Here is a 26,459-nt window from a genome sequence, read left to right on the forward strand (position 1 = left end):
CCATTGTGATATCGATAGCACGATATAGCTGTCTCCCAGTTTGATATTTCAAGCACGAGCTATGGCATGGCGATCTCAACGAGATTATGCTTTAGATTCTGAAGCACTTCAAACTGGTTAAGCAATTGATAGTGGGTATCATCGTAAGTCTCCAACACCGCCATCAACCGCCTTCCCACATCGATAAGCCGTGAAAGACACTCAACATTAGCCACGTAGCGCCGGTACACGGCATCAACCATGGCGAATTTGCTCTCAACCAACCGGTGGTCGATATCGCTATCTGTCGCCAACACATCCTTTCTCAACGCCGGGAGGATCGTTTCCATAATCAATTCTTCATACTCATGGATAATCTTCACCATTTGCTGGTTACGTTTCCGTTTGCCCTCATATATCGCCGCCAACGCCTCGATTTCTTTGTGGAGTCTATCAACAGTGGCATCATCGCTATAGGTCTTGGTATTGCGGGCGACGATCTCGTCAAGCTTATATTTCTGGTTGAGGAGGTAATTGAGGCCACTGTTGGCCAGGTCAGCCTCGGGTTTAGGCGACAGCGGTGGTGGTGGCGCCACAAGGTCCGGGAAGGTGAGCGCGTCTGCCTGGGCCGTCACCTTGGCGAGGAGCTCGTGGTTGGCTTGGAGCTGGTGCAGGAGCTCGTCCAACACGCTCACAAGCGGCTGGACGTTCTCGGTCTTGAGGAGGAAGTAGAAGTTGCCCAGCTCCATGACAAACGGAGTGTTTATGGTGTTGGATTTTGGTACAGTGCGGGCTTGTCGGAAATGCAGCTGTCGACACTCACGCGCGTCGTAACTATCGCTAGTGACGGTAATATTGATAAGAGATATCGACACCAGGACCAAGGGAAAAATGCCAAGAGATCTAGGGTTTGCCACCCGCCCCTATTTCTCTGGAGAAGTGGTTCGGCCGGAGCCGACCCCTAAATCTCAGCTAAATATAGTACAAGACCCCACTTGATTGACTTCTGGTCCTAATGAGGGTAGATTGAATCCGTGGTATCCGTCTACTTTGGCTCCGATCTCGGCCATGCCACAAATGACAAAAAAGACACATCGACAATTGTCAACAGAGTGTCTTACCTACGGTCTAACTATGGTGTCGTCACTTAGTCAGCGAGGACTCATTGAATTCCACTATCGACGTAGCTATTTGGTCTCTTCATCCAAGGCGGCGATCCCCTTTTGGATGGGTGCGAGCTGCTTAAACTTTTCGTACCACGCCTGGACGTGGGGCCACTGCGCGAGTTCGATTCCCAACGCGTCCAACCGGTTGGCCCAGCCAAACACGACGAAATCGGCGATCGAGTAGTGCGTGCCCACAAAGTAAGGGCCATTGGCACTATTGCGCTTCAAGTACTCGTCAAGCACGCCGTAAATGCGCTTGATATCGGTGGTGTAACGCTTGATCGCGTACTCCACTTTCTCAGGAGCATAGATGACAAAATGGTTCGCCTGTCCTTGAATGGGGCCCTGTTCACCCATCAGGAACATGACGATTTCCAATTGCTGGTACCATTCGGGGGTGCCCGGGGCGTAACTCCATTTGCGTTCCTTGTCGTAAGTGTCGGCCAAGTAGTAGTCAATGGCCGCCGTCTGACTGATGGTGGTGTTGGTGTTGGGGTCGACAAGCGTGGGGATGCGGCCGTTGGGGTTCAACTTGACGAACCAGTCTGATTTCACCTCGCCGAAAATGCTCACTCTCTGGTACTTGTACGGCACTTCGAGCGCCTCGAGCAACGTGCTCACTTTGACCCCGTTGGGAGTGGGGAAGGCATAGAGGGTGACGGGCTGGGTCATGTTTACTGAACGGACTGAAGCGACTGAGTAGTGGCGACGCAACTGACAAAGGACACGATATTTATTCAACATCCGCCACAGCACGTTTGCGCAATCGCCTACTAAGGGTTGATTTGTCAGCCGAAGGAGTCGTGCGCAGGACACCCGTTTAACCCCACTCAGTGCCTCTATATATCCTCCCAAGTCAATTGCTTGTGAATTTTGATTACTGACAATTCGTTTCTTCAGGGCACGGCAACTGAGACTCGAGTCCCTTTCCGAAAATCTAGTCTAGGAGTTTCGAGTGGTGCGTAGTCCTAATATAAATTTATATAGTGTTCACCTAAAGAGCTTAAGATAGGCTTAGGTTGGAAATGGTTAGATGGAATTGATAAAATTCGAAGGTGAATTTATAAAATTTGTTGAATCTCCAGGGTAATGTAGCAGGGTGCAATCAAAATGAAGACGACCCTCGATGTGATCTGAGATCTAAATCTTTGCATTCGATTGTGATAGGCGTTTGAGGTCTACCCTTCACGGTTTTAATAGAGAAGTAAGCCATTTGGTGACCGTCGAATGAAGTACAGCCGTGTACAGTCAAACCTCAGATTCCCATTCAATTCGTATCTTTGCAATTAGAAGTGATAGATCGAATGCGAGTCTTCACATGTCAGAGAGAGCCTGAGTAAACTTGCATTAAGCGGGATATAGAAATGAATACACTGTCCTTGCTCTGGGGGGCGACTCCATAATAAAAATGCAGTCAGGAGTCGAACCACGGAACAAGCGAATGACCATCATAAAAAACAACAAATGCTAAAAAGAAAGACTTGCCTACCCCTTCTTGACGTCGTCCTCGGCGATGAGGTGGTGGCGGTGGTTGTTGGGGATAAAGTACTCGCGCGCGTTCAAGTTGTGGCAGTGGTCGATCTTCGCCAACTCCGGGTAGTCGGCGACGTCGGAGATTAAGTAGCGGCGCTCGGGGTCGATGGTCAACATCTTTTTCACGAGGCGGCGCATTTCCTGCGGCAACAACCGCAAGAGGCGCTGGGCGCCGTAAGGGTTATCGCCGCCGCTATAGTCGGAGTCCAGATCCGACAGCGGCGCGTCGCCGGGGGTGTGACCCTGGGAGAAACTGCGGTACAGGGTGTCGCTCTGTTTCGGAATCTTCCAGGGGAAACGGCGCAATACCATACAACAGTAGATGATCGCCACCAGCCACACGTCGGCGAGCCTGGGGTCATACCCGACGTCGACGTACTCAAACACTTCTGGCGCCAAGTACGGGTCAGACCCCACGATGCCCTTAGCGTATTGTACTTGAGACTGAGTGCCTCGGAACCACACGGCGCTACCAAAATCAATAATCTTAAGCTGGCCGTACTGGTTCACCACGCAATTATCGAGCTTTAAGTCGCGGTGGGCGAGGCCAATCAGGTGGAGGAACTGGACTCCAAGGACTAATTGCTTGAAATAACACGCCACCTCGGGCTCGGTCATAAGCCCCAGCATCACTAGCGTGAAGAAGTCGTAGGCGCAGTACTCCATGACAATGTAATAATCAGGTTCCAGGGTGGGGTTGGCGGAGATCATTTTCCGCGTGGGCATGTCGGTGATAAGCTCGATGGTGTGGATGACGTTTTCGTGGGTTAGTTGTTGGCCGATCTTAAACTCCACCTCGACTTTAGTCCGGTAGTCTTGCACCAGTTCTTGAGGCGCCTGGCGGGGGCGGAACTTCTTTACCGCGTACACGACGTTGTCGTGGCGCAGCGTCACGAGCAGCACCAGCCCCAGCGCACCCGTACCCAAAAGGCGCCCCGGGTGGCTGTACTTCTTGAGGAGCGCCAGCAGCGCTTCCAGACCGTCCTTGGTCAGGCGGAATTTTTTGAGGAAGCGGCGCAAGCCAAGCGACAGCCCCAGCAGCAGCGACGAGTCGGTGAGGGGCACGGGGGGCACGTCGGTGAGCGCGGGCGAGTGGACCAGGTGGATGGTGCCCGAGCTGTAGTTGCGCGAGTGCGCCGGTGGCTGTTTGTGCCACAGACTGCGCTCACTGCGGTCGCGGTCGCGGTCGGAGCGGTCGTGGCTGCGGTCATTGCGGTCGCTGCGCTCAGAGCGCTCGCGATCACTGCGCTCGCTGCGATCGACTTTAGGCGCTAACCGTCCGTTATAAGGGACCAGCGCCAGCGACAGCTTCGTCATCGACCCCTCGGCGCTGTTATTATTGCTTGTAGTCTGGTCAGTCGCCTGCTGCTGGGCGAGGGGCGTCTTGCCGTTCAGCTTATACGAGCTCGGCAGCCGCAGCGGGCGCACGGGGCCAAACAGGTGTTCTGTCGGCGATAGCGGCAGCGGTGGCTGGGGAAAGTCCATCAGCCGCTTCGCTTGCGGCGGCTTGACGCGGATCTTGGTGGCGGCCGCCGCCGTTTGCAGCGCCGGCGATACGTTCTGGCGGGCGAACTCGGCGATGGTGGGCGACGGGTGGCGCAGGTTGGTCGAGTGGAACAGCAGGTTCAGCGCCAGCAGCGTCGTCAGCCACCGCTTGCGGCGGCCGGCGCCACCACTAGTAGTGCGTTGGTCGCCGCCACTAACGCCGCCGCTGGCGCTGCGCGATTCGCGGTGCGCCAACAGGTCAGCGATCGTCGTCTTGTACTCGTAGGGGTTCAGCGCAACGCTCAGGTGGTCGGCCTGGGTCAGCCCCAGCACCACCAGCTTCAGCAGCTTGTTGCGCGGAGCGATGCGGTTGAAGCTGAAATGCAGCAGCGTCAGCAGCAGCGCCAGCGCCAGCCGGCGCCGGCGGTGGACCAGCGACCGGTCGTCGCCACTGGCGCCGCTAGCGCCGTCGGGGCGCAGCGCCCACGAGTCGTCAAATGAAAAACCCAGGTTCTCGTGGGAGTACTCTTGAGTGTAATCCTTTGAGTAATCGTTGGTGTAGTCTTTCGAATAATCCTTGGAGTAGTCGTTCAGGTGGCGCTTGTAGGAGCCGTCGCGGGAGTAGTCGTCGCCGCTGTCGTCGTCGGCGCCGTACAGCGACAGCGATAGCCGCCGCTGGTGCGAGTTGTTGTGGGGTGGCGGCGGCGGCGCCAGCAGCGCTGGTATCAGGTGGTCGGGCGCCGCCAGCAGCAGCAGCGTCAGCTGACCGCCGACAAGCTGGTACCCGTGGCGCTCAATGTCCAGGCGTACCACCAGCTCTGGGATAAACCCCAGGAGGTCCTTGCGCTTGAAGAGGCCGCCGCGCTTGTCCGTCAGGAAAAACCGTAACGGCATCGAGGGGGTAATGTGAAACGTGAAACGTGTTTCAGAGGCCCAAGTCTAGCAGATCAGGGCCCGCTCCACACAGTGATTCGGGGGGTTGGGGGGTGTGCTGGTGGTGCTTTGGGAGGTGTGGTCGCGAGGCGAAAAAAGACACGGGGGGACTGCCGCGTGGACCCCGCCCTCACACGTTTGGGAAGGGTGGAGATTGGATCATGTGCTGAGACAGGTTAGAGCCTGCCAGTGCAGCGAAAGTTAATGGCCGAAACATGAGGGTTAGGGGTAACAAGGGGTAGGGGTACGTATTGTGAAACGTGGCTACGGGTTTCACAACAAAGGCGTTTGTTTCGGAGTTATCACTGACCCGCCATCCGAATATATAGTGGTAGATGTCTCCACAAAGGTGTCTGTTTGCCTCGAACCGAAAAATCAGTGCTTTCATTTTTTTTTTTAACGCCGTTTGCATGAGATTTTTGGTCTTCACCAAATAGCAATACGTAGTATATAAACTTTTAGCCCATATCCAGATGCTGGGCCTGCTGGTTATAAAGCCCTGTGCCTCACGTACCGTACAAGTAAGAAAATCAGTTACGAGCCCGTACCGAACTGCGTAGTAAATTTCCTAATCAGGGATGGTATAATATGCTCGGCTCGAATTGGGGGTTTCAAGCCTCGTGGAAAGTCGCCGTTTATCTCATATTGTGCAACGTCTCCTGAGGAGGCAGTAACCGAAACGAGAGATGAAACGTCTGGTAACCGTTTTCACACACACACACACAACCGCTAAGCCCCTCCCCTCGCGTGATGGTGGGGTTGCCTCTATATCGGTGGCGTTAACCCCACCCTTTTTACGTGAATTTAAGGTTCAGGTGCTGCAGCGGGTCGCAGGCCGGGGGGCGCTGACGCTACCGCTGACTAAGCGAAATATATATTATATCTAAAATTAATCTAGCAACAATCTAATCATCATCTAAACGGGTCATCCTCTTTAACGAATCGGCGATCTCGGTCACTGCACCAAACAACCTTGAAACAACACCAAAGTTGAAGTTTCGCAATAAGTGATACCTTCTGAGACAGACGTAGGTGATTACCCCACAGTTAGCGGCAGTGGGTTGTCAAGTGCCGTGGGGTGCTGTAGGAGGTGCTTTAAAAGGTCGTTTGGAACTTCACATACAACGAATAAGAGCCCCTCTATACTCTCGTGACCTCCACGCTCTCAGAAAGAAAACAGAATCACAACTTCTTCACCTGTAATTCGCAATTGATCATAAGGCCCTCAGTTATCGGTGGAGCAAGGTATCACATGCAAAGCAAATGAAACTTTGACTGGCACCTGATACACACCAAAAGCTTTCACGTATCGTCACTTTCCACTTTAATTTTTCGTAGTTGTTCCAATTGAGCGATATGGCTAGTAGCATCAGTAATCGCTTTAGGTAATCTTAGCAGTTTACCTTTAGTTTCCACTTGGGCTTTATGGTGCTGTATAAGTGCCTCCACCACATCATCATCAACCTCTTCTGATTGCTTATTCTGGAGGAGCCAATTGCTGGTGAGCCACATCACTTGGTCAAATTGAGGGAACCGGTACTTTAGCGGCACGTGAGTAGCCTCCTCAACGGCGCAGATCCTCAATTGCATCGCCACGTCTTGTTCGGTGAGGTAATTACCGCCAATAACGAGTGAATCCTCTGGAGTATACACGGCGTGGATCCATCCCAGCGGGATGAAGAACACGTCACCTTTAGTGAGTTCCACTTTGAAACCCCCCTTCGGTTTTATGGTACGGCGTTTATGCATCGTCAGGTAGTCGCCAAACCAGGTATAGTTCTGGTCCTTATCAAGACACCACTGTGTGTAGCATATAAGGTTTTCCTCGGTAGGAGGGTAAAACAAGAAATGTTTACCGCCTTTAAACACCGTATAGTACACCAGAGTACCACCAAAATCAATGTGGAAATCAGTAAAACTATCCTTTACGGACATCAAACAATAGGTAGTGATTTTCGGACGTGGTTCGGGACCGGGCCATACTCTGTCAACGAGGTCCAGCTCTCGCACTACCAACGGACGCTGAAACTGTTGGCCAAGGGACAGGTCGGAGATCTCAAGCGAGATGACGTTGCGGATGCGGTCTCGCGTGTCACTTTTGAAATAGTCTCGCCACCGGCCCAATTTCCATCCGGGGACACCCTGCTGAGTAAGCACGTCCATCACTTCCACCGCGGTGTCGTCGCCGACCAGGTTAGTGATGTCATCAATGGTAAACGATTTGGGGATGGCCATTCCAAGAGCTTCTAGTTGAGACTGGCCCTGCGGTATAAGGAGAGGACGGTCACGTGGTGTTGCCGTCGTAAACTCCTTAGCATCAGCTATGACAGTAACCGAAACGTCATCTTGGTTTTGAAACGCCAATAACCGCGAGATATGGGGGTGCCAAAGCTTAGGAACGGCAAACGTTTCTCCCCGGTCCAATGCCTGGTAATCGATCTTTGATTTGCTCCGTTTACTCTTGCGAGCAGTAACCAGAGGCCCGTGTTTTGTTTCACAATTGGTGCAGTGGTAGGCGACGATCTCCGCCACCAGTTGCGGATTAACACCGACACATGGCTGGTGGAACCACTGGCCACACACGTCACACAGGATCCACTCGCCACACTCGGGGGCACGGCATATCAGCGGGGGGCAGGCGTCGGTGGTCATCATGGGTCCATCGTTCGAGTTAGGCGTGTGGGTGCGGCTCCCGCCACGCCCCCCACTGTTTTCCCTCGCCGCGCACTAAGATATCGTACGATCAGCAAATACAACAACAGTACCAACAACAATACCAACTAGTAGCAGAAAAGGAGCTGAAGGCGTAAGGGGGATTTGACAATTCGAGAGAAATCGGTATATCAAGAACAGTCAAATTCTGGTATAGATTGGCTCGAGTAGTGGTCATTTTATGGGTAAAGTGGGTGGTACTTGTTATTGGATAGGTGTTCTCCATAAAAGGAGAGAGAAATTTTTTTTTGGTGAAGGGTGCGGCTTGAGCCGATTTTAATGATAACATCTTGAATCATCGGAGCTGTTTCATGGGGTGGGTGGCAGCATGAACGGTAATTGCCCCCGCTGAGGTGGGTTTTCGGAAGCTGGTGCCGCTGGAATTTTCCTCAGCACTGCGAAAATGAGGGGAAAGTCACGGGCTCATAATCGGGAATGCCCACTGACCAGTCTCTACTGGTGGCGACGCTAATCACCGACAGCGGATGACCTTGCCGCCCGGTCCGGGGGAAACAATCGGCGGCGTTATCTGTTAAGTGCAGCTGACGTCTAGGCACAGCCATGAAACACCCGTCTGCTGAGACATTAGTCATGACACGTTTACTAAACCAATTATGGTAGCTGGATCCACGCCAATCTCTACTCACTTGCACTAATATCTCACCAAAACGCTTACTCATATAATCGCTCCAAAGAAATCTCTAAAATGAGTAGCCTGTGGAACTTGTTGCATTTAGTGCTTGTCCTCTTGGCTTACCCCACAAATGGGAATGCGCCTGGTTGAACCCGCCGATAGGTCACGCTTATAGACACTCCACAAGATATTTTGAAATTCCAAATGATCTCTGTTCACAAAACTACAAAATTGTGGGCAAGTATGTCATCTATGTTGGCTTCATAATTTTTAAGCAACGACATGTGGGTCTAGAATTTATCCTCTTCGAACGTTGAACAATTATTCATTAGGAGGAGTTGTACACATCAATCTTATGAGCTCTACCTTTTGATATATGTCTCTATGCCTACAACGGTCGTATGTTCTCACTTTTTGACTCAATATCCAACAACTTCAGGTGTAACGCTTGACCAAAACCGATAGTCGATGACATTCCCCTTGAATAGTCATTACCGGACGTAAAATTCTCTAATGGCAGAATCTAGATGGCCTTTTTCAATTTTACTATTCTTTCTAGTATTACTCACTAGTGCGGGTGCGCCGGTGCGGGTGCGCGCAACAGTAGTATTGACTCACCGGTGCCGGCGCACTAGAGACTCTCCCATGCTAGTGCGACGACTACTTCCCATCACCGCCCAATGGCGCCCGTTGGCGACGTCGGCTCGCTGTCGCTTACCTCAGAGAGATCAGCAAAAGTACCTCCAGGAGTTTAGAATGCGCTCGCTCCTCGAGGCGCCGATCAAGCACTACGCCGACCAGCCGCTCCCGCCGTTCCACATGCTGGCCCTCTGTGACCTGAGCGCTAAGCTTTCCCGGGAGTATATCCTCCAAAACGCCCAGCTGACCATTGACCAATTGCTCGGTTACACGGGTCGCCAGTTGCGCCGGTTCCGCCGCTTGCCGTACCTCGTGGTGCTCAACCCCGCCATCGCCGAGTCCTACGAAACCTACCTTGCCACCCTCCAATTACTCATTACCGAGTCGGTGGCGCTACCCACTACCGCTGAGACCAACCAAAAGTTGGTCGACGGCGCTCTTACTCAAATTATCGACCTCCACGCCGACGCGCTCCCTCAGCTCCTGAAAGGGTTTAATGAAGTGCTAGCGCTAGGCCTCATGGACGCCCCCGAAGTGCGCCACTTCCTCGATACCCATCTAGAGGACCGGATCAAAATGCAGCTTGTAGCGCAGCACCACGTCGCCCTCCTGGCGTCATTGGTGACCAACAACTATACGCCGGGATCGCGCTATAACGGCATTATTACCGAGTGTAATGCCGTCGATTTGATCCATAAAAACGCCGAGTTCGTCAACGATTTAATCTTTGTCAAATACGACGCCCACGTTAATGTCGACGTCGAAGTCGTTGGCTCTGAACCGGTGTTGTTCCCCTACGTCGAGTACCACCTCGACTACATTTTGACCGAGCTCTTCAAAAACTCGTTCCGCTCGCACGTGGAGAACCGGGTGAAACTGGCGGTTAAAGTGACGGTGTGCGCTGCCGGCGACGCTGTCGAGATCCGGGTGCGCGACCGGGGCCAGGGGATCAACCCCCACCTTATCGGCGATATCTTCGAGTACTCGTTCCTGACGGTTGCCGCCGCCGACGACACCACGATGGCGTACACGGCGCTGGCGGGCGACGACAACTTGGTGGCGGGGATGGGGTACGGGTTGCCCCTCTCGCGCAACTACGTCGAGGTGTTTAACAACGACGGCGACGACCACATCAACGGCAGCCTCTCGTTGCAGACGTACCCGGGGTGGGGCACCGACGCCTACCTCAAAATCAGAAATAACTGATACATTACAAACCTCGATGACGTCAGTGTCGCCGGCGGTCACCGTGACTCACCCACGCGCAGCTAGTGCCCTATACAATATATCCCTTCAAAAGCCCAACGTTTAAATGTATACACGAAATGAAAAAGTGGTAAAAACAGTCCGATGCTTTGATTAAGTAAAAAAAATTAACAATTAAGTCCTATCTCAATATTCGGAGAGTTACTCTTTCAAGCGATTAACCGATAGCTATTGTTAAAGTGTCAGAAATGCGCTTATCTTTTGTGGACACTTCACCACCACATAAACCTATCAGAGTAGGAAGCTGGCGCCGTCACCCGCTTAGTAATGGCCACGCTGTCATCGCTGTCCTAGCCGTTGGCCGGCACGCGTAGCCATCACCCCCCCCCCCCCCCCCCAAANCAATGCCGCCGCCGACTGCAGGGAGAACCCCTCTTTGCTTCTAATTCCGTCCATTGTTCTACGCCCCCCTATCCATCTGCACCTGGATCAAATCGCGCAACCTCCGCCCGATGGGGTGGGGACTCCGAGCGGTTTTGTGGAATTTTTTCTGTTTTTTTTTTTGGTTGCAATGCTCCAACTCCGCTCGGGGGCGTTGCTTTTTCTCCTAGGCGAAAGCCTAACCCCGCAAACGTCAGTAACAAGCACAATAGCCTATCCCTTAAATCAAGGAGGGTGGGAGGGGGGCAGTGCAATAATCTTTCATTGTTTGGAAACTACATGAGTTTCTAATACTGTGGTTGTCTATGTATTTTATGAGGTGAAGCTTGGCGGGGCGGCGGCTGCCGGTGCCCCAACAAAATCCCCACGATCGGCAGTATGGGGTAAACGACGTATGACGCCCCTTCATGCATTGCTACAACTCCGAAAACACAAAGGCGGCAAAGTACAATGCAACCTTATGCACCTGGATAAGTCCGGGCCAGGGCTCGCAGTAACACTTTGCGGGGTACCCATCCGTAAGCTGGCCTAGTACACCAAAATCCCACCAATATTTACCATTTAAAATCAGATATATTGTCTAATTAGCTTTGAAGTTAACAGCCACGCTAGTTTTCCTTTTAATTAAGTTTCAATTTGGTGAGTTAGCCTTAATCTCTAGCGTCGTGTGACTGCATGGTTTGGTGCCCGCATACGGAGAATACTTCCGATAGACTCTCCTCTCTGCTCCACCACCTCCCCAACACTATATAAACGACCAAAACCCCATCCAATCCATCACCAATTCACAAACACCACCAAACCACAAACATGCCTGGTGCTTTACAAGACCACAAACCGCAAGCGCAGTTGGCGCTGTTGCCGCTGACCTTCTACTCGCAGATGGCCCTCGCCCCCGAAGAGGCCGACTGGGTGTTCAGCAACGTCACCACTACTGCCGAGCTTCTCCGCGACCAGTTGCCCCTCAAAAACGAGTGGATCCAGGCGCTGGTCCCGTTGGAGGGCAGCGCTACTCCCGGTTACTCGAAAGTGTACCGCAACAAGGGGTTCCCCAACCACTTGAAGAAGACGCTTATTGAAGGCATCGACACCTACCACCAGTACTTTGAGGCCCTGGTGGCGCTGAACCGCGAGCAGAGATGCTTTGGCTACCGCGTCGGCCCCACTGACCCTACTTACCACTATTTAACTTATGGCGAAGTCCAGCAATTAAGAGACCAGTTGGGCAGCGGGTTGTTGCACTTGCTTAAAGCCAACCCTTACAAGCAGCTGGCCGCTTACGACGCCCACCGCAAGATCGACACCCACGAGAAGGAGTACCCTAACTTCTACCGCGACCAGAAGCACTCGTTCTGCGTGGGTCTCTACCTGACCAACCGCTACGAGTGGGTGACCACCGACTTGATGTGCCTGGCGTTTTCGATCACCAACACCGCTCTTTACGACACGTTGGGCGTCACGGCGCTGGAGTTCATTTTGGCCACCACCGAGTGTCCCGTGGTGTTCGCTCTGGGCAACCACATCCGCCGCTTAGCCACTTTAAAGCAACAGAACCCGCAGAAGTTGGGCCAGTTGATCCAGATCGTCCTGTTTGACCCCATCACCGACCCCCAAGTGGTCGAGTTTGCCGCGCAAAACAAGATCCAGGTGGTCAGCTTTGACGACGTCGTTGCCGCCGGTAAGGCCCACCCCGGCCCCACCATGCCCTCTCACCCCGACACCATCTACACCATTCTGTTCACTTCGGGCACTACTGGTACCCCCAAGGGTGTCATCTCGTTGCAACTGGGCGCCGCCGCCGGGATCACGTTCAACATGACGGACATCCCCACCAAGCAAGGGTGGAGATACTTCTCGTTCTTGCCCCTTGCCCACATCATGGAGCGGCAGACGATGGCTGGCGCCCTTGCCGCTGGCGGCGTCATTGGCTTCCCCCCCAACGGCTACACCCCCGCTAACTACTTCCAGTACGTCAAGGAGTGGAAGCCCCACGTGTTGGCCAACGTCCCCCGCATTTGGAACAAGTTGGAGGCTCTGATCAAGAAGCTCACCACCGAGAATCTGAGACCCGAAGTGAGAGAGGCGTGGGAATTGCTCATTCTCCAACGCAAGCGGGGCCGCGGGCCCTTGAACTACCAAGCCGAGTTGTTTGAGACGTCGATCACTAAGCTCTTGCGCCGCTTCTACGGGTTCGACAACCTCCAGTACCTCATCACCGGCGCCGCTCCGTTGTCGCTGGAAACCATCGAGTTCTTGCGGTGCACCTTGGACATCGGCATGGCGCTGGGCATGGGCATGACCGAGCTGTTCGGCGGCTTCGCCATGACCAACCCGTGGTTGCGTCCCAAGAAGGGCAAGCCGTACTCGGTGGGGCTGTGCTCCGTCGCCTGTGAGTGGAGATTGCGGGAAATCCCCGGTATCGACACCAAGCACGACTTGGGCCAGCGCGGCGAATTGCAAATCAGAGGGCCCCAAGTGTTCTGTGGCTACTACAAGAACCCCGAGGAAACGCAAAAGGCGTTCGACAACGGCTGGTTCAGCACCGGTGACGTCGGGGCCATCGACGAAGACGGCATGTTGTACATCATCGACCGCATCAAGCTGTACCTGAAGTTGTCCCAAGGGGAATTTGTCGCCCCAGAGAAGATTGAAACCGCCTACCTTGGTGGCAACGCCGTGTTGACCCACTGCTACGTCCACGGCGACTCTCGCGCCGACTTCATCGTTGGTGTTGTCGGCATGGCCCCCAAGGATGTCGCCCGCTTTGTCACCAAGCACCTTGGCCGTGACGTTTCCGAAGAGGAAGCCGTCAAGCTTGTCAACCGGTTCGATGTCAAGCTGGCGTTGTTGCGCCAATTGAACCAGCCCATGGGCGAATTGTGCGGGTTTGAAAAGCTCCACAACATCGTCGTTGCCCAGGACCCCTTGGACGGGTGCATGACCCCCTCGCTCAAGTTGCAACGGCCCAAGGCGTTTGCCAAGTGGGAACCGCAAATCTTGGACATGTACTCCGAGGGCTCGTTGTTGAAGCCCGCGAAGTTGTGATTTTTTATGTACGATAAATGAAATAAACGAATTTGGATAACACTATGGTAAAGTTTTCTTTAATTTCAAGGTTTTCCAAGCGATATCAGTCTCTTAGCTTGATGATCGCCTTGCCCCAGGTGCACTTTTCATCATTATCCCCTCTATTATATAGGTCTACTACTGTTCGCCACATCACAGCCTCTTACTTTGAATCATATGGTTACTACTACTTCTCCTACAATGTTAGTAGCGGGTTTTAGCCGGTGTAACTGCGGATTTGCCTCATATTTTGCTTTTGCACACCTTTGGCACGGCTTTGGCACAGGTTTAGCACACTCATCACAGACCTCCAAACGCTTGTTCACTACGCATAGCACGCCTAGCAGCCAAGTTAAAAGGCTGTTGCCAGTGCTTAATCAATTAATAGCAGTACATGCTGTGTTAGTGGCACTTAGGAGGCGGGTTGTGGCCTAGTGTCTCTACGGATGTGCTCACTTCTCAGCCCGATACGGGTCCATCTCAGTCTCCCAGTGTCAGGTGGTTTAGCCGAGGGGTTATGTGCTGTAAAAGTGTAGATCGGGACGGGTGTTTGAATTCCACAAACTGAATACTACCTGTTTCCCTCCGCAGGGTAGAATTTGGCGTACATGGTGGTAGCGCGGGGTGGTAGTTTCTGCGCAAGGTGGTAGCGCGGGTCTAGCTTAATACAATGCTTTCGCAGCCCTATAGTTAACCTTTCGCAGCCATAGAGGTTATGACGTCATAGGACCCATAGTTTGATTTCAATATATTTGAAATCAACAGTACCATAGACAATACTCTTATATCTCAAATCGCAGGGTATCGAGAACGAAGGCTTTACAAACACTTGAGATCCGCGATTACAGTTTTGAGAAAACGAGGTTACACCATATTGAAGTTTTATAACTAGTTTCACTCTACGCGTAGCTGATAAAATCCAAACACGCGTGTTTATTGTCGAACTTCGCTCGAGTTAGACTCGAAAAGTGGTGGTTACTATAAGCAGAGTTTTTCAATCTCGACCAGATGAATATCATTCAAACTCAGTGATGATTTTAACTATACCATAATATGGTAGGGGCCTCGCTGAAATTTCACGCTAAGTGGTGACCTCGCCAAATCTCTAAGCTGGGCGATATTAGTGATATGGATATGGTGAGACGTTCAACTCTGCAACCCTTCCACAGGCTTCCATACTGCTTCTCATACGGGGTCGGGCGTGCGGCGTCGCCACTGATAGCGCGCGCACCAACACCACCTCAGTGGCGACAACACCACCTACCACAATGTTCAAGTTAAGCCGCCAATTGCAGGGACACGAGCAGGACGTCCGTGGCGTCACCCACTTGCGGGATAACCTGCCGGTGCTGTGCTCGCGCGACGGCACCGTGCGCCAGTGGCATCCAGACAACCTGGGGCTGATCCTCACCACCAGCGGCACCAACGCATTCATCAACTGCGTCAATTTCACCGTGGCCGACAATTTAATTGCTTGTGGCGGCCAGGAGGCGATTGTCTACATGCTCAAGCCCGACGAGCCGAGCCAGGAGCCCGAGTTCGCCCTCGTGGGCCACCAGGGAAACATCTGCAGCGTGCGGTCGCTGTTGACGACCAACCAGCTCATCCTGAGTCTGTGGGACGGCACCGCCCGCGTGTGGTCGCTTGCCGACTTCTCCGAGGTCCACGTGCTCCAGGGACACCCGCTGGCGGTGTGGGACGCCATCATCTTGGGCGAGGACCGCTACGTCACCGCCGGCGCCGATAAAACGATCAGATTGTGGCACCAGCACAAGGAAGTGGGACAATTGGTTGGCCACACCGACGTGGTGCGGTCGTTGGTCAAGATCGACGCCACCCACATCGTGTCGGCCGCCAACGACGGCTCCATCAAAGTGTGGGACGTCGAGTCCAGACAGTGTGTCAGAACTTTAGACGGCCACGAGCTGTTTATCTACAGTTTAGCCTACGACGCCGAGTCCAAGCGCCTTGCCAGTGCCGGCGAGGACCGGCTGGTGAGACTCTGGGACTTGGGCCTGGTCGAACCGAAACAGGTGATCACGTTACCCTGTGTCTCGGTATGGTGCGTCGACTTCGACAACAACGGCGACTTGCTTGTGGGGCTGTCCGATAACTATCTCAGAGTGTTCTCTGCTGACCCTAGCCGCTATGCCACGGAGGCGGAACTCATCTCGTTCGCTGATGCCGTCAAGGAGAGTACCATCGCCGAACAGCTGTTGAGCCAGATTAACCGCACTGACTTGCCTGGCTACGAAGCGCTTGAAAAGCCCGGTAAACTGGAAGGGGCGACCATCATGGTGAAGTCTCCTGAAGGAAACATCGAGGCTCACCAGTGGAGTGGCGGCTTGTGGACGAAGATCGGTGACGTTGTCGGTGCCACCAAGGACTCGCAAAAGCAAGAGTATGGTGGCAAACAGTGGGACTATGTCTTTGACGTTGACGTTGAAGACGGTAAGCCTCCACTTAAGTTACCTTACAATGTTAACGAAAACGCCTACGCTGCCGCGGAACGGTTCCTCGCTGATAATGACCTTCCGACATCTTATCGCGAGGAAGTGGTGAGATTTATCGAAAAGAACACCGCTGGTTTCAACATCGAGCAACAACTGGGTTACGATCGCGCCGCTGACCCCTACATGAACACTCAGGCTACATCGCAACCCCAGAAAAAGTCGCCAACTCCGCTGGTAATTCCGTCTCAAGAAGCGGTCTACTTCTCCGATTTCAAGCTGGAGCAACTCGCAAAGGGTTTGGCCAAATTCAATTCGCTGGCACCTACGGATGTCCAATTATCACTGCTGGATCTGGACGAAATCAACCAAGCTCTCAAAGCTGTGCATGCCAAGGGGTCCCACTTGATTGACACAGGGTTGTACATCATCGACAAGTGGCTGCCGGATGCCGCCGTGATCGGGTTGGACTTGATCAGAGTGTCGCTTGCGTATGTCCCTCTGTGCTACGATAAGGTCAACCAAGCCCTCATCAAGGTTTTCGGTCTGAGTCCTCTGACCATGGTGGGGATGATGGCACTCAAGGTGCTTAACAACTTGGCGAACTTCCTTCCTATCAAAGACCTGGAAATAGCGGCGGCCGGTAATTTCATCAAGAGTTGCGACAAAACACACAAGCAGTACGGCGCGGCGTGCACGGCGTACGCCACTCTCATTTACACTCTTTCGAGCGAGCAAGCTCGCTCCAACCTTGCCTTCACCGCCGCTGACGAAGTGGTGGAGCTGGGGAGCGAAGCCGCCTACAGAGTGCTAATTGCGTATGGTAACTTGAAGCATGCTGGAAAAGCTGGCGATGTCCCGCCGTGGGTATCTACTGCTTTCACCAAGTATGGGTCTGAGCCAAGATTCCAAACGTTAAAGAAGGAGTTGGAGGCATTGAAGTGAAAATAAATAGAGGAAATAGTGAACGTGCGTAATGATACGGCCCTCTGATTAGTGATTCATTTTTTTCCTGAGTATAGATTAAGCAAAAATCAAATTATGAGACGAGGAGACTGTTTTTGGGCAGACTGCAACGTTTGGTTTACTGAAAGTGGTATTTTTCGACCGAGGGCGTGTAGCTCAGTTGGTAGAGCGTTCGCTTGGCATGCGAAAGGTCTTGGGTTCGATTCCCAACTCGTCCATTTTTTAGAGATGTGTGAGTTTTTTCTCTCTTTTGTTTAACGAAACTTGAATATGTGCTTAGTTCTCTTTTTCCCCATGTGCCTGTGATCCGATATCACCTAAACAAGATCGTTGTGAGAAGATCGCTGACAAACCTATTGCGTTGTATTTCACGTGAATGGGCAATATGGAGGAAATATGTATAAGGGGATCCAGTATTTTGATGAATGGTCCAACGTTGGAACCTGGCGCTGATAGACTAGTAACCTCTCCAGCACTATTCACCATCACCTTGTTGTCATATTGAGTCGCACATCAATCAATCAACATATTCTAATCGAGGACGTTTTGCTGGGTGTTCATCAAAATCGACATCGATATCCTCAAGTACATCCAATCCGTAGAACTTGCATATTGGAGGTCGTTTACTGAAGCCAAGGTTTTTTTCTGAAATCAGCTTCATTTGATCGTTCCAAATTGAGCGCTTGTTAACCTGACGGATTTCTAGATGCTGAAGCTGAGTATCGTCGTCAAAGTCAAGGTCGAGCGTAGAACCTCCCATATCGATGAAAATCAACGTCTTCACTGTGTCAGGAATACGGAAGCCTCTTGCCACAGTGACATTTTTTAGAATCACTCTTTCCAACTTGGTACTTCCAAAAGCATTGTAAGGCAAATTCATTACACCTGGACCCTTGTGCCAGAGTGTGAGTGATTTAACACTTTCATAAAGCAATTGTCGATAAATCGAAGTCAGCAAATGTCGACATTCGATGTCTAACCTCAACCGTTCCCAAGGATATGGTATATCGATAACAGCTGAGTCGGCTCTAATAAAGACATTGGTAGCGTCTTCACTTGAGTAGCGAACTTTGAGGGCCTCGACCCGAAGTGAACTGATTAGCACCTGCTCGCAAATCAATTTATCCAACCGGTGTCCAAAGTGTAAGCTTTTTGCATGACAATCAACAAGTTTGACAAACGACACAGAGCTCTTCTCTGTGATATAAGCAAAGTCATCATGCTTCATGCCAGTTATCTCCACCTTATTCATGTTGGGAGTGTTTAGAGACATTTCTCCGTCACATTTCTTCAACGTTAAGTGTCTTAGTTGAACACACAGCACGGACACGTTGTGAGCACCACTCACAGATAATTCACGAATCTTGGGAGAGGCAACAGTCACATCCGGATTGAACTGTAACCTGTTTGACAAATCGGTTTTCTCAAAAACATTTATGCCTAAAACTCTGATTTGTGCTGGAACACTTTCAACTGGGTAGCACGTCTCAACATGGAGACTTTCAAGGGTAGGAGGTAGGGAAAGGTCCTTAGTCAACGGTTCTTCTAATATGATATGAACACTTCGGAGCTGTTTAAAAGGTCCAAAGTCCTTGATACAGTAATCAGGGGCATTGAATTCGATCAACTGGGTCATTTGCAGTTCCGTGAAGAGTTCAGAGGCCTCTGTGCGTTGTGGATTAAGCTCCAACCCCCTTTTAATCTCAACAGATTCAAGCTTCGGAAGGTTAATTTCTTTGAATGAGTTTCGGTGGTCAGGGCCCTGTTCTGTCACCTTGATTCGCTTCAAATTCTTCATTTCTTCCCATCGAGGAATATCAGTATGTGCAAGAGTCTCCAAAGTATGCCTACTAAAGTATGGCTTTGAAATTTCAGTGCTAGCGTATCGAAGTCCGCTTGCCAATGCGTAATCAATCTGATGCCAATATTGGGGTAGTGTCACCTCCTTCAAAGAGCTTGGTAGCATGACGCAGACTGGCTCGTCTGGATCTTCAGGTGGCACGTAGGTAGAGTCCACGATAGTTAGATCGTGAAGATTGTTGAAGACTCCAAAGAATTTTAGACCTGAAACACGACACTTTTCAATATAAATCAGGCAGATGTTCCTCGGAAGACATTGAATCGCGACGATGACATTTGTGAGTCTTAAAGTCTTAATAGGATGCAGCAAAATCACTTGAGAAAACAACTCATCGATCTCTTTGAAATCCTCGGTTATGATCATCTCTAGCGTAGTGAGTTTTAGGCGATTGAGTCTTTCAACAGATGGGACCCAAGTGGCGTCAGTCGCCGTCACAGCGACATTACACGGAGGGAGCTTTGCAAGCATGTCAAAGTTTATTTCATCCAAATCCCCATCAATGGCGTCAATTGACACATTCACTTTACAATCCTTTAAAACCTCGGCAGCGACTTTGGCACACTGGTTAGGAGAAAACGCCACGTATGCTCGACACACCAGAGGCACATCGAGGTAGGAGTAGATTCTCTTCAAGATACGGTCGGGAAGACTTGCAAGGGAGACCTTGGTTTCGCTGGATTCATCACCGTTGGCCATGGCATTACGCGCGAACCAAGTGGGCTCATATCGCGGACGCGTATCTGCAACCGAGCCAAGGACGAGCAATCCAGTTCCCAAATTCCAATGGTTGCGGGTTCATTCAGTGGTACATCACTCGAAAAATCGTCAAAGTTTATGATATGTTCGAAAAGTTATTTGTTGAAGGATTGTGAGAGTTCTTTTTCGGCGACTTCTCATCTATTACTGTCACGAAATCAATCCTAATTAAATGCACACTACTGCCGCTGAAAAGTTCTCAAAGGCAAACAGTACAATCACTAAGCTGTTTAAGGGTGTAATTGTGGCATTTTCGTATTAATAAACTTGTGGGAAACCGATCTGCGCTCAAGAAAGCCTGGTTAGCTCAATCGGTAGAGCGTGAGACTCTTAATCTCAAGGCTGCGGGTTCGAGCCCCGCATTGGGCTTCTTTTTTTGTTTTCGAATAACAGCACACCGTGAAGAGTTTACGATGCTAGTATGACAGAACTAAAGTGAAGAGATGGACGTATACACAGCCAAAATTGGAGCACTGTGTTGTGGCTGATACGAAAAAGTGCGAGTGGAAACTGCAATTGTATCGGAGGATTAGGACTATCCACGACGAATCATTGAGTTGTGACGTCCGAGGTCCCCGGCAGCTAATGTGGTGTATATGTGATAGTCAAAATTGTGTTTAGCCGACCGTTTGTCCGACTTTCCCTGTGACCCCGGACTTCGGAACCCAAACTCTATATGGTGAATTATCGGGCGTCGAAGTCTGCTCTTGATAAATACACTATTTGCTAGACCCCCTAAGTAAATTTCAAATGTGAGAGCGTGTGTCGGAGCCTGACGCTATGTATGTATTGCTAAACACATTGCGTGATAGCAGTGGTTCCGGAGACGGATCGACTGGCGGATCTGTGGTCCCGCCAGCTGCTGCGACGTACCTTACGGAAAATGACTCAATCTCAGTAGCAAGGGTGTGGATACCCGCTAGTGCGGAGATGACTCAAGCAATACGTACGCAGGATGAGATAATCTAGACAAGGATGTGGCTGTCCGTCGGGCCAATCAATAGCAGTTTTTTCCAACATGTTCCTTAAAAAATTAGGTGTGGTTTGCCGAGGTCCAGTGCGGGTAGTGATGACTCGAATTCGGCGTTAGCGCCACGCTCGAAGGGAACAGTTCATACCGTTTGACGATGTGGTTAATCCCCTGAAGCTAATCCTATATTTGTAAACCGTTGGTGGTCGGGGTGTTTGTCGATGGTACGGCAGTGCCCCTCCTCGGAGTTCTTGAGCCAAGTCCGGACTTAGTGCTAACGGTAATGCGGGGTACAGATGAAAACGGAAATTAACATATCGGAGCGCTTCCATGGATACATTATGCTGTACCTCTACAAACGTCACTGGGGAAGGACTGCCGACATGATCGCCAGCGTCTGCCAGCATATAACTATTCGGTAAATCCCGCCGGGGCCAAAGTTTCTGTCGTTTACCATGGACTCCGAAGACAAAGATAAACAATTGTCCGATGCTGAACACCACAGCGTGAAGCTAGATCCGTGGCTCAACACCCGCTACTCGTGGGTGATCTGTGCCTGTTGTGCTACTATGAACTTCTGTATCTGGGGGCTTAATCTGGGGTTTGCCGTCTACTTCCAGCACTTCCTCCACGACGATACTTTTCCAGGAGCGACGAAATTGGACTATAGTTTTATTGGCGGTATTTCCTATGGAGCTATGCTTGCGTTTACTCCATTGACAAACTGGATTTGGGTACGGCTAGGGAAATACGGCCTCACTACCATCATTTCCGTGGGTACAGTGTGCCAGTTTGCTGCGCTTATGCTTGCCAGCTGGCTGACTAAGATCTGGCAGCTATACTTGACTCAAGGGCTATTGCTAAACGTGGGACTTAGCTTGATCCTGATGGCGTCGCTTACTTTACCCCTGATGTACTTCTCAAAGGATAGACGAGGACTACCGTCGCTGATCTCGGCGGGGACTCTGGGACTCGGTGGGGTATTGTTTAACCTTATGTGTGGCCGTATTGTGGAGATAAACCTGGTGGGATGGGCATTAAGAGCACAGGCGTTTATCATTTTAGCTCTCATGCTATTCCCCATATGCGTAGCCCGTGACCGCCCCGAAATGAGAGTGTTTCCCAAAGCTAACTTTGGCATTTATAAGCTGATCCCCTTCTACTGGTTGTCGCTCTACACCATCACCCTGACCTTCGGCTACCTTGTGCTTTTATACACTCTAGGCCTGTTTGTCACTTCATTGGGCTACTCTCAGGACCAAGGGTTTCTTGTATCAGCCCTCGTCAATCTTGGACTGGTGGTGGGACGGATCCTTATAGGGTACTTATCTGATTTTCCCAAGACGGGAGTACTATCCACTACCATCATCGCCCACCTGATATGCTGTGTGTTATGTCTTGCGATGTGGATCCCTGCCCGGAACTATGCTACCTGTGTGGCGTTTGCCCTCTTGGTGGGGGCGGTTATGGGCCTGATCTTCGGGATGTTGGCCCCGTCGTGTGCACGTATCTGGGGTGATGAAGTGATGAGATACTCCTTCAGTAATCAGTGGGCGCTATTGGGGATATCGGCGGTGTTCTCGCCTCCCATCGGGACCAGTCTTACCAAGTTTTCTGGTGGCGAAGTGAACCCAAAACTGTTCCAAGATTGTTCGATTTGGGTCGGGGTGTGCTATTTCGTTTCCGTGACAATGCTTCTATTGATTCGCGGTTATGTTAAAGCCCGTGACGGCTTGATCCTCAATAACCCGAATAATCCCCAGCCTCATATACCGATGAAGATGGTGTTTACTCATATGTTCACATTGAGATATGACCGGGTTTAACCCGATATATTTATTTATTTATGTACTTGAATTTACGTTAGACGAGCACGCAGTAGTAAATTTTACTTATAGAAATGGCGTGGTGTCTTCGAAGCATATGTGAATGCCACTTGATTGGGGAAGATTTACCGGGCATTCAGCTACACCAGCTGAGTGGTCGAGCGATTCTACAAGGTTTCGTTGTTTATGCCTGTCATGTCTCAACTAGGCTTACTCGTATATTGTCATCCGTACATCGTCATTTAGTCGTCACTGGGACCGAATTCGCCTTCGAAAATGGTGGCGGCCGCCTTGCGACGGTTTTCGATCTCCACACACTCGTCCATATTCAAGATATCGTTAGCAGTAGGCCGTTCGAACGGGGTGGGGCGAAGCATCTTTTGCACTAAGCGGTCCAAATTCATCAGCTCATTGTCAATTAAGAACAGAGGTACCAGTCCCGGTGTCACCAGAGTAGAGGCGGTGGTGGCGGGTCCTAACAGCGAGTTGCTGAAGTCCAGGCCCGTGGTCAGTGCCAACAGTTGGCCGCCTTTGGCTCCACTCAAAACCTCCGAGATGTTGTCCAGAGATAACCGGCCGGCGTCGGATAAGTCTCCCAGACGCAACTTACGCCACGGGGTGCCGTTATCCGGCAAAATGATGTTGGCCGCCATCTCCAAAATGATGAGCCCAACGCTAAAGATATCAGCGAAGGGGGTATAAATCTTATCATTAATCAACTCAGGGGCAATGTAGTTGCGATCGCCTTCAAGGTCAAAGTCAGCTTCGAGTACCGGCAACTTGGTGGCGAGACCAAAGTCGCCGATCTTGAGCAGCCCTTCGAAGGTGATGAAGATGTTGGCTGGCTTCAAGTCCAAGTGCAAATAGTTCTTGAGGTGGATAAACCGGAGACCGGTGAGAATTTCAATGAGAATTTTCCAAATGCGGAATTCGTCGAGGCGGTAGTTCTTGTGGTCGTCAAGGAAGGTAGCCAAAGTACCGTTGTCACAGAACTCGGTCATAATGTACCAGTAGTGGTCGTATTCCCAGGCCTCAATGAAGTAGACCAAGTATTCCTTGCCATCCTCGTTATCCTTAATGTTTTCCCGGTCACTGTCTTTCACCCCAGTAAGTACTCTAAGCGCTTCGATTTCCCGTTGAATCGACTGGTGGTCGCGCCCTCGAAGCTGGCGCTTCAGCCGCTTGACGGCATACTTGGCGCCGTCGAGAGTGCACTCGTACGCCACCAGGAACTCGCCAGCGCCGATGAATTGGATGTTTTGCATGCCAAACTTAGAGATCAAGTGAACGTCGGCATCACAAAGCACCCCGCCTTGGCGCGGCATGGGGACGTCGACCACTTCGTCAATCAGCAGCTCGATGATGCTGTCCTTGTCGATGCCCTTTGGTCTCAAAGCCAGTTTGGAGTAGTGCAAAAGATTGGTGGGGGTTTGCGGTTCAAGTGACCCTTTAGGAGCATCCTCTTGACAGCTGATGATCAACAGCTTCAAGTTGCGCTTACGGCGGCGCGGGGCATCGGGGGTATAGTCTGCACCCGACAGCGTCAAGTGGGGGTGGCTGCGGCTGCCGACGGCCGGCGCCGGCAGGTGAATCGCCACTGGGGTCAGGTGGCTTTTCTTGACACTTTTGGTGGGAGTGTCGGGAACCATGCATTCGAGATCCAAGTCGACGTCCAAGTTGATGTTTGGCGCCGTGGCCGGTGCCTGCGCCGACCCGAGGCGCAATATCAGAATCGTCAGATCATTGACAAACGTCAGGTTGTTCCGGCCCAACTCAATCAGCGCCTCCAGGTCGTCGTCGATGGCGTGGGCCACCGCCGGTGCCAGCACCGGGGCCTTGTTGGTGTTGATGAGCATGAGGGGGTTCTTCTTAATCGGGGTCTCCGGAAGCTTGCGGGTGTTGGCAAGCGTCGCTGCCGCCGCCAGGCCCTTGCGAATGAGCCCCAGCAGCTTAAATGCCGTCTGAAGTGGTTTGACAAACCGGTACAGGGTGCGGTTTTCTTTATCGTCATAGGGGCGCTGGTTAGCGGGTCCGGTGGAAGGTTTCTTAGGACCTTCGACGTCTTGGTAGACGACGATCCCCAGCAGCGACAGCTTGCGCAGCTTCAGCGGCAGGTCCAATTCCGAGTCGTCGAGGTGGTAGTACTCAAACGGCGACAGCGGCCGCGCTGCCACCAGCCCTGAGCGCTGGAACGGCAGTTTAAACGGAGTGGCGCTGGTCTTGCGCAACTTATTGGCGCCAACCCCAAGAGTCAGATGGGGACAGCTCAGCGGTACCAGCAGCAGCGCGAGGATCAGGCGCGGGTGTTCCGGGGTGCCGTAGTCACGCGGCGACAACTCCACCATCATCGGGTGGGGCAGCAGCGTGAGCTTCAGGTGCAGCGGCAGCGGCAGCTGCGACACGAGTTTGTGGGGCCGTTTAAACTTGTTGTGGACCACGGGGGTGCGCAGCGGATGGGGCAGCACCTTCAGAGCGATGGGCAGGCTAGTGTCGATGGGGGTGGCGTCGCCGATGGCCTGGTGGTCGATTTCGTCGTTAGCGTCGTCGTAGCGGAGGCCCAGGTCGATCAGAAGGTTGAGAAACTTCAGCAGCCGCTTGATCGAGGGGGCGGGCGTCGCCCACCGCAGGTACTGGTGGGCGACGGTGACGTCGTCGGTGTGGTCGTCCAGCAGGGGCGGGTAGCTCAGCTGGCGGCGCCCCGGGTCGAGCGAGGGGCGGGCGACGGTGAACGGAGGCAGTTTCGCCATCTTCTTCGGCGGGTGGCGGCCCAATTCCTCCAGGATGTCTTCGAGAATGAGCGAGTTGAACGACCTCAGGAAGTGGCCGTTGGTGTAGTACTCCAACTCATCCTGGTGGGGCAGAGACGTCATGGTGACGCTTAAGGGTGTGGGCAAGGAGGGGCCTTGACGTTAGGGGTTCGGCGGGCGGCTAGGGTGGAGCGGCACCAAAGGTACAACCGGATGACTCAGTGGAGAAGGGGAAGGGGATTTGTTTTGATTGAAGCTACGCGCCGACGAGCGCCCATGGTTGTGTGCAGGACACGTGCTCGATACAATAAAAATTTAGCGTTGGCGGCGAGGCGGGTCGCGGCAGCGGCGCTAGCAGCAGCGAAGGTGTTGGGGGGGTTGTGGCCACTAGCCCCGGCGGTATCGGCCGCTTCCGGAACTATCTCGAGACCACTGCGAGACCCAAGATAAGCGAACCCACTCGGTCCGGTGATGAGATATTGGTAGTAAAGTGTGGTGAGTGTGTGTGTTTGTTGGGAATTTGGTTAGCGAGCCCTGTGTGGTCGTAGGGGTCATTTACGAATTTTTAGTTATACAGTGGGCGAGTAGTTGGTGCAAGTCGTATGGTCACTTTTAGCGCCTGTCACAGGCCGAAATGGAGAGCTAATTTGTGTTAGTGAGTGGGTTCCGCAAAAAGTGGGGCCACTGGGCGATGGTGGCTTATGACACGCGCTGTTTACGTTTTCCCCCAAAACGGGTAGAGTGAGGACAACACCCCGATGGAAAGCAATGGGGGCGAGTGACGCTCCCAGTCATCAGTACGGGAGACTATAGGAGATGGTGAGTGACCCAGCGAGTGATCTATAGTACAGTAGCATGACATATCTCATTCCATGGAGTATTTTGGAAAATATTCAAAAAAGTGGAACTATAAAATCGAAACTTAAACAGGGCAATATGCTCGGACTAACTTGGCGTTAACTACGACATTCCCGGATCAGGTAAACAGGAAAAACCGTTGGGGTTGTAGCCGTCAATAGTCGTCGTTCATCTGATTTAGGCGAAAGCGGGGCGGGCGCCGTTGCTTTGTGTTTAGCTGTGCTCCGTCGC

The 26,459-nt window shown here is 52.0% G+C and overlaps 10 protein-coding genes across 10 annotated transcripts; 4 read left to right on the forward strand and 6 right to left on the reverse strand. All coding sequences in view use genetic code 12, as the record gives it.

Annotated features, from left to right (window-relative positions):
* Nucleotides 1-59: 59 nt before the first annotated feature.
* On the reverse strand, nt 60-728 carry DIURU_004320 (uncharacterized protein; the record flags this gene model as incomplete). The annotated part of the gene is made up of 1 exon (XM_034157181.1): nt 60-728. One exon carries the CDS (start codon nt 726-728, stop codon nt 60-62), a length of 669 nt encoding a protein of 222 aa, XP_034010812.1.
* Nucleotides 729-1,166: 438 nt separating this feature from the next.
* On the reverse strand, nt 1,167-1,817 carry GST3 (Gst3p; the record flags this gene model as incomplete). The annotated part of the gene is made up of 1 exon (XM_034157182.1): nt 1,167-1,817. One exon carries the CDS (start codon nt 1,815-1,817, stop codon nt 1,167-1,169), a length of 651 nt encoding a protein of 216 aa, XP_034010813.1.
* An 813-nt stretch (nt 1,818-2,630) lies between these two features.
* DIURU_004322 (putative serine/threonine protein kinase) lies at nt 2,631-5,057 on the reverse strand (the record flags this gene model as incomplete). Its single annotated transcript, XM_034157183.1, has 1 exon — nt 2,631-5,057. One exon carries the CDS (start codon nt 5,055-5,057, stop codon nt 2,631-2,633), a length of 2,427 nt encoding a protein of 808 aa, XP_034010814.1.
* A 1,341-nt stretch (nt 5,058-6,398) lies between these two features.
* DIURU_004323 (uncharacterized protein) lies at nt 6,399-7,751 on the reverse strand (the record flags this gene model as incomplete). The annotated part of the gene is made up of 1 exon (XM_034157184.1): nt 6,399-7,751. The coding sequence occupies one exon, from the start codon at nt 7,749-7,751 to the stop codon at nt 6,399-6,401; it is 1,353 nt and encodes a 450-aa protein (XP_034010815.1).
* Nucleotides 7,752-9,087: 1,336 nt separating this feature from the next.
* Nucleotides 9,088-10,287, forward strand: DIURU_004324 (alpha-ketoacid dehydrogenase kinase family protein; the record flags this gene model as incomplete). Its single annotated transcript, XM_034157185.1, has 1 exon — nt 9,088-10,287. The coding sequence occupies one exon, from the start codon at nt 9,088-9,090 to the stop codon at nt 10,285-10,287; it is 1,200 nt and encodes a 399-aa protein (XP_034010816.1).
* Nucleotides 10,288-11,538: 1,251 nt separating this feature from the next.
* DIURU_004325 (uncharacterized protein) lies at nt 11,539-13,773 on the forward strand (the record flags this gene model as incomplete). The annotated part of the gene is made up of 1 exon (XM_034157186.1): nt 11,539-13,773. One exon carries the CDS (start codon nt 11,539-11,541, stop codon nt 13,771-13,773), a length of 2,235 nt encoding a protein of 744 aa, XP_034010817.1.
* Nucleotides 13,774-15,062: 1,289 nt separating this feature from the next.
* On the forward strand, nt 15,063-17,189 carry DOA1 (Doa1p; the record flags this gene model as incomplete). The annotated part of the gene is made up of 1 exon (XM_034157187.1): nt 15,063-17,189. The coding sequence occupies one exon, from the start codon at nt 15,063-15,065 to the stop codon at nt 17,187-17,189; it is 2,127 nt and encodes a 708-aa protein (XP_034010818.1).
* Nucleotides 17,190-17,727: 538 nt separating this feature from the next.
* Nucleotides 17,728-19,767, reverse strand: DIURU_004327 (uncharacterized protein; the record flags this gene model as incomplete). Its single annotated transcript, XM_034157188.1, has 1 exon — nt 17,728-19,767. One exon carries the CDS (start codon nt 19,765-19,767, stop codon nt 17,728-17,730), a length of 2,040 nt encoding a protein of 679 aa, XP_034010819.1.
* A 1,485-nt stretch (nt 19,768-21,252) lies between these two features.
* On the forward strand, nt 21,253-22,623 carry DIURU_004328 (uncharacterized protein; the record flags this gene model as incomplete). Its single annotated transcript, XM_034157189.1, has 1 exon — nt 21,253-22,623. The coding sequence occupies one exon, from the start codon at nt 21,253-21,255 to the stop codon at nt 22,621-22,623; it is 1,371 nt and encodes a 456-aa protein (XP_034010820.1).
* Nucleotides 22,624-22,865: 242 nt separating this feature from the next.
* SWE1 (tyrosine protein kinase) lies at nt 22,866-25,493 on the reverse strand (the record flags this gene model as incomplete). The annotated part of the gene is made up of 1 exon (XM_034157190.1): nt 22,866-25,493. One exon carries the CDS (start codon nt 25,491-25,493, stop codon nt 22,866-22,868), a length of 2,628 nt encoding a protein of 875 aa, XP_034010821.1.
* Nucleotides 25,494-26,459: the final 966 nt, after the last annotated feature.

Source organism: Diutina rugosa, assembly GCF_008704595.1.
Source record: "Diutina rugosa strain CBS 613 chromosome Unknown scaffold14_size250082, whole genome shotgun sequence".
Classification (NCBI taxonomy): Eukaryota; Fungi; Ascomycota; class Pichiomycetes; order Serinales; family Debaryomycetaceae; genus Diutina; species Diutina rugosa.